Below are 9,798 nucleotides of genomic sequence, written 5' to 3' on the forward strand. Positions count from 1 at the left end.
TTCTCGAAGACATGCTTGTTCAAATCTAGCCATATAAACCATAAAAAGAGACATTGATGAACGTGCTGATCTTCGCACGGAGAGGTTGAGTTATTGATGTGACGATCTTGGACCGCCATTTCATGATGGCGGTCGACACATATGGAGCAAACATGGCAGGAAAACAAAGAACGGCCCCATCCCACCCCAGCACAAGAAGGGGCATCGGAGCATGATGTGCTAGCTATCCCCCATGAAACAAAAGCTTACAACCGGGGAGGAGGAAGGGGTAATCAATGAGCAAACATGTCGATAATCCAGAGCCCATCCTTGAGCGCCAGCCATGCATGTGAGAACCTTGATGTCTAGAGGTGCCCATGAGTTCCACACTTTCACGGGCACACAACATACTCTCTGCCAAAGAACAATGACTAATAAGCAAAGCAGACAAAGTTGACATTAAGCATGTCATACTTTGGTTCACTATATGTGATTTTCGAACTGTACTCCACCTATGAATGAAACTGAGTGGATGCATAGTATACATCAAGCTCTCCTATTAACATAAGTAAGTTGTTATCTTAAGTTCAGGAATTATCATAGTTTATATTTCTGTAAAATATAGCTTCATGGGCACATTCCACACATCAAAGAAAAATGAGGATGTAGCCTATCACCAACGTGACACGAAGCAAGTATGAGCAACATCTACAACCATTCTACTTGAAGTTCGATGACACATGTAAGAATTAACTACAATTAAATTGCATGCCTATATGGTAAAGCCAAAAAAATTCAGAAAAATATGTGTAACATACTTCAACAATTTTCATGCCCATGGCGCTAGATTTCTCCATGGAATTCACAAACGAAAACATACACTATATCTCAATACTTACCAACTCCCTGTCCTCACGTCTATATGTTGGCAGCCCTTAGGTGTGTTATCATCATATGTCAAAAAATATACTCCCTAATTTAAACGCTCTTATATTTCTTTCCAGAGGGTGTATTAATTATACTAAAGACAATGTTTGCCATAGATTTCAAACTCAATAACTCATTTTTGACAATATATATTTAGTTGTGTACCTGACTAGCTCAGTGAAAAACTCAAACCAGCGGAGAGATGTGTGTACAATATATTTCTACATTCTCAAACCTATTTACATGGACTAGAGATTAGGTCACATTTTTTTTTTGATTTTTTTTTGTATAAGGGCATTGGGCTCTTAGGGTTTGGTAGCGCATCGAGTTTCTTTAATGAGAGGATAGAGTATCCATTCAACAAATTGCATGCGTAAATAATACTACCCACATATGACATAGTAGATGCATTGCATGGCGTGAAGGATCCAAACACCTTCACTTTTCCCTTACATTACACGAGTCACCTACGAACAGCAGCACACCACTTGTCACCAGTGGGTGGGGTCGTAGCCACCATATACACAATGCCAAGTTCAAGTGGGCACACTATCTGCCATTTTGTGCTCACACAAACAACACTATTATTGCTCCCCAGCACTCCTACGAGCAGCACAGCGTGACAAACGCCCATAGAATCAAATGGAATTCGTGTGTAGGGGTTAGAGCATCTACAGCCGGACTTGATAAATTCGACTCCTGAAATGCCATTTGACGCGTCCGGACGCATTCTTAGTGACCAATCACGTCTCAAATAATCTATTCTACGATCGGATACTTCAAACTAAAAACTTTAAATCCATACTATTACATGCAACGTAAATCGATCTCTAAGTGGAGCTTATCCGGCTCCGCCGTGCCCATGTTCGGCGGCCGGCTTCGCTCCCCGGAGTGTTAGTCCGGTTGCCAACGAGGTAGAGTAAGACACGGGGACACGAGCCGGCTCACAGGATTCAAGGCGACGCCGCCTCCCATGCCCTACTCTTCCTTGTCGGAGCTCGGAACCCTGACGGTGTCGGTGGACGTCGGATCGATGATGGATTCGTCTTGGGATGAGCCGGCGCATCCACCATGACGCTGTTGTGGCGCCCGGGCTGGTGCACCATACGAGGCGCCGGAGAATGTGACTTCGCTTTGCCAACTTCCACCGCCGCGAGGGCTGCCGCTGCCTCGTACGGCGGGCACTTCGCACCATGTTTGCGCCGGACGATGCCCATGGTGCGTCCTCCGCCTCGACGCGCCAACGGAGGGGTTGCGTGTCCGCCACCGCGTTCGGATGCCAGACGGACTGCACCGCCTCCGGTGAGGCAACGATGCCGCACATCTAGCGACGGATCCATCCGTCATTTGGACGGACACAATGGATTCCTGACGTAAGGAGTCTGAGCGCTGCCGCCGGCCGGCCTCCTTCCGGGAGCGGCGGAGCGCTAGCCCGGCGGTCATCTCCTCCTCGGGGGCTGCATAGGATGAGTTTGGGGTCGACGGATTTGACATTGTAGGACTCGGATCCACTGCTCATCATGCCAGAGAAAGCCGAATGGGAGCTTGTGGGCGGAGTGGAGTGAAGTTGAGTGGCTAGGGTTCGGTCCAGAGAGCGGATGGGAATGATTATACGTGGGGTCGGGTGGATTGGCGTGGGCCGGAACCGATGTGACGGACGCGTCCGGGTCTTCTTATATCCGCCCTATATTTAGGCTAGATATGAGGGATGCCGGTCAGCCAGGTATTTAAGGCCGATTTGAGGTGTCCGTCTGTTTTTTTTTCTTTACCGGTCAAGGGCCATCCGTCCGAATCGTATGAGAGGGGTTTGAGGAGCCTCGCTGTAGATTTTTTCGATAAAGGACGATTTTATTATCTTAGAATGTAGCATCAAGAGGATACAAAATATTATGAGTAACACCCGGCCTCTGCATAACTGAGATGCACACAGCTAAATCCAAAAGTCTAACAAAAAACATGAAATATAAACCGACATATCGGCAACAGTAAAGTTCTATAGACCGACACTATGCCTATATCGAAGGTGGTGGTGGATCGATTGGGAGGTTATGCTGCCACCCGCTGTAGGTGCTCTTAGTTTACAACGCGACATGTAAAATACACCAGCTTGCAGGGTAGAGATATTTCTTGTACACCTTTTTGGATGAGATGTGAGCTGAGAATAAACCAAATGGGTGCACCAGTGGAATCCTAAGAGCAGCGCAGGTGTCCCTGTCCAACTAAAGTTGAGGGCTATTTTTGAAAGCATCGCGAGAGGAAACTCTTCTGCTTGCATGGATGGTTTCACAAGGGGGGAAAAGAGAGGGAAACTAACTGAAATGATGTAAACGTTATCTTTCCGCCAACACAGCAATTATGCATCATTTCGTTTCAATTAATGTGACATCTTTGCCGATAGGCCAATAGGCCAAATTTTGCAGTAAACCGGGAGGCCGGAGCGCAGCTGACATTGGGAGAGAACCGGAGCCTTGTGCTGTTCCAGCTGGGGGTATCCATAGCACTAGATCCCGGTGCCTTTCCCAGAAGGATTTTGCATATCATATCTCATGGGTGGTGGCGCTGTCTTTCACCCACTCACTGTGGGCAGGGGATCCCTCTTCTCTTTTGTAGTGTAGGAGAGAAGAGAACAATCAAGCTTGGCTGCAGCACAGTGGTCTACCCAAAAGAAGAATTTGTACTGCCACTGAGCTCAGCTGCATATATGCTATGCCTTGGTGCTCCCTCCACCAAATTAATAATTTTCATTTCCCCCCACTCCAGAAAGCAGCAGCACTCACTGTCACTATCAGGGCATGTACAATGCATAGCCTTAAGGTGATGCCTCGCATGCCATGTAGAATTGGATATGACGTAAAGTAGGTTCGGTTAGGGAAGCGGATTCCTCTTCAGGAGGCGGGTGCTTGAAAAAAAAGTGTGGTCCGATGACAAAAGTTGAAAAGGTTGAAGTGAAAAGTAGAGATGGATGTGTGGTAGAGTCTTTATTTTTTATTTCTTAATGAGGCCCACTAATGATAGCTTGCATTGTGGAGACAAAATAAATATAAATGCCTCAAATTATTTTTTTCATGGGGCATATGTATCCGTATGCCACCATTGTACATGCCCTCCCCGTCGCTGTCAGGTGGCCCCCACCGCATCACCGAAAAGAGGAAGAGCAGATATCATCATCACCCAAATAGCATATATAAACCCCTTCACCAGCCTTCCTGCCCAATTATTTTCTTCCAGGCTCCAGCGACCGGTGCCCCCCAATGTTTCCTCTATTAGCAATCCGCCCCTCAGAAGTTTCGGCCTCGTCACCCGCCCACGCCCAGTGTGCGTGCGCGGAAAAGTAATACTAGCAACCAGGTCCCTCCAGTGATTACCACCTGTCACTGACCCGCTCGACTCCCCTAATCCCAATCCCAGTCCCAGCCCTCCACGCGTGCGCCGGCGATGCCGACGCCGGTGGCCGCGGCGCGGCAGTGCCTCTCTCCGGCCGCCGTCACCGCCCTCGACGCGGCCGTCGTCTCCGCGCGCCGCCGCGCCCACGCGCAGACAACCTCGCTCCACCTCATCTCCGCCCTGCTCGCGCCTCCCGCCCCGCCGCTCCTCCGCGACGCGCTCGCGCGGGCACGCAGCGCCGCCTATGCCCCGCGCGTCCAGCTCAAGGCGCTCGAGCTCTGCTTCGCGGTCTCGCTCGACAGGCTCCCCTCCGCCTCCTCCTCCTCCTCTGCCTCCGGCGCCGACGACGCGGAGCCGCCCGTCTCCAACTCGCTCATGGCGGCCGTCAAGCGCTCGCAGGCCAACCAGCGCCGCAACCCGGACACCTTCCATTTCTACCACCAGGCGGCCACCGCGCAGGCCCCCGCCGCCGTCAAGGTCGAGCTCTCGCAGCTCGTGCTCGCCATCCTCGACGACCCCCTCGTCAGCCGCGTCTTCGGCGACGCGGGCTTCCACAGCGGCGACATCAAGCTCGCCATCCTCCGCCCTGCGCCGCCCATGCCCATGCTCGGCCGCCTCCCCACGCGGAGCCGCCCGCCGCCTCTCTTCCTCTGCAGCTTCGCCGCTGCCGACGACGCCGATGTGCCCTCGCCAGCTGCAGGGAGCCTCGCCAGCGGCACCGGGGAGGAGAACTTCCGCCGCATCCGCGAGGTTCTCGCCCGAGGCCGCAATCCCATGCTCGTCGGCGTCGGGGCTGCCTCCGCCGCTGCCGACTTCGCCGCCCTCTCGCCGTACCGTGTCCTCTCCGTCGGTCCAAGCTCCATCGACCAGACGGAACTTGGCGTGGCGGCCGCCATGGCCAGCGCCACCTCCGGCCTCATCATAAACATCGGTGACCTCAAAGAACTGGTCCCTGACGACGGCGAGCTCCAAGAGATGGGGCGCCGGGTGGTGGCGGAGGTGACGCGAGTGCTGGAGACGCACAGAGCTGGCCGTGTCTGGGTGATGGGGTGGTCGGCCACGTACGAGACCTACCTCACCTTCTTGTCCAAGTTCCCCTTGCTCGACAAGGATTGGGAGCTCCAGCTGCTACCGATCACGGCAGTGCGCGCCGGAGGCAGCCCCGCTGCGCTCATCCCTCAGGCAACCACCGCCGCGGCTTTCTCCAAGCCTGCAAGGTGAATCCTATTCTCTTCTCTTTCTACCTTCCGCCAATTGTTTATGCTTAGGATTGAGTTGATTGGCATCCATTGTGGTGACTGGCGTGTGTGCGTGTGCGCGCGAGCGCACCTTTTGTTTATCATATTCGGATGTTCCTTAGATGTCTGGTTACTAGTACTCCTACTACTAACAAGGATTACTAGTTCTTACTCCCATGATCGGCGTACTATTAGTTTAGTACAGTACTAATGTTTTGAGTGCAGATTTGTCTGTATGCCCATTGGCCTGATTATTTTTCTACCATGTCTGATTGGTCGAGTTTATACAGAGGTCTTTAAATATTCTACATGGATACAACTTTTTCGTGACGTTGATTGTTTTCTGAATGTTTTTACCCATTCCGTTTAGCAGTATAGTTGTTTTCTCAGTGCTTGACCTGGTAATATGCATGCTTAAGTTATCGACTTAAGCGTGCCTCTTATCTTGAGGTGTGTTGTCATGGCCTCTTATCTTGAGGTGTGTTGTTATGGCCTTTGGAGGTTACGTTGATGCTTGAGTAAAGTACAGACCGAAGTTGTGTTACTGTGGTTGTCATGGTTTTGATTGTCATCCGCGTGATTCCGTTGTCCTTTAGAGGTTTCAATGGTGAGGAGTTTGCCACCTGGATTTTTTTTTCCACAGTGGGTACATCTTCAGTTCAGATACTATAGTTCATCACAATCAGGGTTTGCAACTTCTGTATCTAAGATTAACAATGATACCTCTATTCCTGATTACCTGTGCTGAAGACCCCTAGTGTTTCTGCTCAGTGTTCTTATATATATTTTGATACATGACCGGTTTATTTCAAATATCAACGAGAAGATTACATATTTCCACTTTCTGGGAGCGGGTTACTAATTTAAATACTTCTGGACCATCTTCCTTTTGTGTGATGTATTGATGGTTTTTACTCGTTTGTTTACTCATTCATTAGCTTCTTGTTTGTTCATTTAGGTTATTTTAAAGAACTTCTTTGCTCCTTTGACAATTTTAAGCTGTCCTATTTAATTCATAAGGTGGATGATTTGTTCCACCAATATTGCTTTGCGTCCGACATTTTTTATACAATCTCTCTATGACACCACTATCCCGCGTCAGATATTGATCCGGCTATTCCATCGAAGGGTGATGGAGTACTGTCGTGCGGTTGTCATACGAAAATTTGTCGTGCGTATATCATTCCTGTTGTTCCACCTTCATCGGGTGTAAGAATTCAGAGTACCTCGGTAAAAGAAACAGGCACTAAAGATAAAAAGAGAGAAACGAACAAGGTTTTAAACATTAAAGAAATGCATTCTCATGAAAAGACATTATTCTATTTTGATACAGCAAGTACTCTTTGAACAATGAGGTTCTGATGCACTGGATCTAAAAGTGCTAGCCTTTTCTGATGCACTTAAGCAACTGCAGAGTCAGAATAAGCGTATTGAAGTAGGACTTGATGTGGGTTCTCTGTACTCCATTTTGCTCCTGTCATCTTGGCCTAACGGTGTCAAACTTGTTTTGCAGCTTTATGGATTCGCTCATTCCTTTTGGAGGACTTGTCAGTGATTCCTACGAAGCTAACAGCCTCACAGCAAATTCTTGTCCTCCGGCCCTTCGGTGTCAACAGTGCAATGATAGATATGAGCAAGAAGTTGCTACTATCATTAGAGGAAGTGGCATTACAGCTGAAGACCATCACCAGGGAGGTCTACCTTCGCTGCTGCAGAATGGCAGCATGATAGGTGCTAACAATGGATTTGATGCAGTCAAGGTGTGAAGCGGCTTACATATTTTGCGACTTTTAAGTAAAATAATTGATGCATATGCCGTCGTTTTGATAGATGCATAACTTTGAATATCATTGGTATAAAAGATGTACAGTTTTTCTTCAGTGCAGGTTAGAGATCAGATGGTATTGAATTCAAAAATATCGAATCTACAGAAGAAGTGGAACGAGTATTGCCTACGGCTCCACCAAGGCTGCCATAGGATCAACAGTGTTCCATACCAGTTATTTCCGCATTATATTGGTGTTCCAGCCAATGGGGAAAGAGCAGAAAATCTGAGCAAAGGTCCTGAATCAGTTGAACTTCAAAGGGAGGTTATTAGACCTTCTGTAGTGTCTGTTCCACATACCAATGCTACCACAACGAGTATTTCACCCCCATCTATCTCTAACCAAAGGACTGACAACCTTACATTGGAACTTCAAGCTGGGTTTTCAAAGAGTGATGAAAAGCAGTCCCGACATGAAACCCTGTCATACTGTCATGATGGCGAAGATCACGTGTCACCATCATCCGCTGCATCTGTGGCGACTGACTTGGTTTTAGGCACGCCTCGTGAATCTTCTTCCAACGGTACAAATTCTGCCAGCTGCAAACATGTAACTGATGCAGAGATATCTGTACCCAAGAAAGTTGATGATTTGAATCTGAAGCCTCCGCAGATCTTTGCACAACCCTTTGCTTGTTCCAAGAGTTCCACAAATATGGGGCAAACATCACCTAGTGCTCGGCATTCAGCAGCTTCTGGAGGTTTGTCTGCTTTTGGTCATTGGCAGCAACCTTCACACCTGGCAGCACAAGGTTCTGATTTGAGTAATTACAAGCTACTTGTGGAACGCCTGTTCCAGGTTGTTGGAAGGCAGGAGGAAGCCTTGAGTGCTATTTGTGGTTCCATTGTGCGGTGCAAGTCAATGGAGAGGCGCCGTGGTGCAAGCAGGAAAAATGACATTTGGTTTAGCTTTCATGGTTCTGATTGCATGGCCAAGCGCAGAGTTGCTTTGGCGCTTGCAGAGCTCGTACATGGCAGCAAAGAGAACATGATTTACCTGGACCTGAGTCTCAAGGATTGGGCCGACTCAAGTTACAGAGGAAAGACTGGCACTGACTATATTGTTGACGAGCTGAGCAAGAAACGGCGATCTGTCATCTTCCTTGATGATGTCGATAAAGCTGACTGCCTTCTCCAGGACACTCTGACTCATGCCAGTAAGACTGGTAGATTCCGAGACTTGCGTGGCAAGGAAGTTGACATTAATGACTCCATTGTTGTGCTGTCAACAAGAACAACCAGAGGCTCCAAAAGTGTGTCTGTTGGAGTGGAAGAGGGTCTTACTTTCACTGAAGATAAGATCCTGGCAGCTAGTGGACATCAACTGAAGATCCTGGTAGAATCATGTACGGCGATCAGCAGTGAAGGCCAGGGTGATAAGGTGATAGTTTCCCCCGGGCACCCTCTCGCCAAAATTCGTGCATCTTTGTGCTGTGGGGGTTCAGTCAGCAAGAGAAAGTTCAACATTTCTGATGACCAAGAAAAGCTGCAGGAGGAATCACCGAGCATTTCCAAGCGACTGCACAGAACATCAAGTGTTCCGTTCGACCTGAACCTCCCCATCGACGAGGATGGTTCGAGCGATGCTGATGACCACAGCGGCAGCAATGACAACTCATATGGCACTCCAGAGAGGTCCATGGACAGCCTCTTGTGTTTGGTTGACGAGCCCATCGATTTCAAGCCATTCGACTTTGACAAAGTCGCCGACTACGTGCTGCAGGAGTTGAGCAATACACTCCACAAAGTTCTGGGCTCCGGCTGCACACTGGAAATTGATGTCGGTGCAATGGAGCAGATAATTGCAGCGGCATGGGCATCAGAGGGTAAGAGGCCTCTCCAGGCCTGGCTGGATCAGGTGTTCGCTGGAAGCCTTGGGGAACTGAACGTCAAGTGTGGTAAGCATGCCAGCAGTTCCACTCTTACACTAGTGGCCTGTGAGGACATGGCAGCAGTCAGGGAAGACAATGGTTTTGGAGGTTTGCTCCCCTCCAGAATAATTCTAGAATGGTGAACTGATGGTATCTGTATAGGGATAATTGTAATTATTTCTAGCTATTAGTCCACAATAGTATAGCATTATTTTGCCGGGAAATAATTTGTAGCCTAGTTGATGATGCATTGCCTTCATATATATCGGCAAGTATATATCGTTTGTAACACTTGTGGATTTGCCAATATAGCGCTGTTATATATGGTGATGCAGAGGTAGAGTACTGAAGTCCATAATCAGTGGGTAATTCCAGGTTTGGCCAACTTCTCCTGCTAATTTGTAGGTTCGTATTGAAATATGTAGGCCCTGTTTGGTTTATAAGTCCTAGGACTTTTTTTAGTCCCAACTTATAAGTCCCAAGTCACTAAAAAGTCCCTACCTGTTTGGTTCCTAGGACTTATAAGTCCCTATAAGACCATATTACAACTATAAGTCCCTATAAGTCCCTCCTT

At 48.6% G+C, this 9,798-nt stretch overlaps 1 protein-coding gene across 1 annotated transcript; it reads left to right on the forward strand.

Annotated features, from left to right (window-relative positions):
* Positions 1-4,119: 4,119 nt before the first annotated feature.
* LOC119295654 (protein DWARF 53-like) lies at positions 4,120-9,577 on the forward strand. Its single transcript, XM_037574096.1, has 3 exons — positions 4,120-5,507; positions 7,042-7,288; positions 7,415-9,577. Exons 1-3 carry the CDS (start codon positions 4,342-4,344, stop codon positions 9,365-9,367), a joined length of 3,366 nt encoding a protein of 1,121 aa, XP_037429993.1. The 5' UTR covers positions 4,120-4,341; the 3' UTR covers positions 9,368-9,577.
* Positions 9,578-9,798: the final 221 nt, after the last annotated feature.

This window comes from Triticum dicoccoides, chromosome 4B, assembly GCF_002162155.2.
Source record: "Triticum dicoccoides isolate Atlit2015 ecotype Zavitan chromosome 4B, WEW_v2.0, whole genome shotgun sequence".
In the NCBI taxonomy this organism is placed as follows: Eukaryota; Viridiplantae; Streptophyta; class Magnoliopsida; order Poales; family Poaceae; genus Triticum; species Triticum dicoccoides.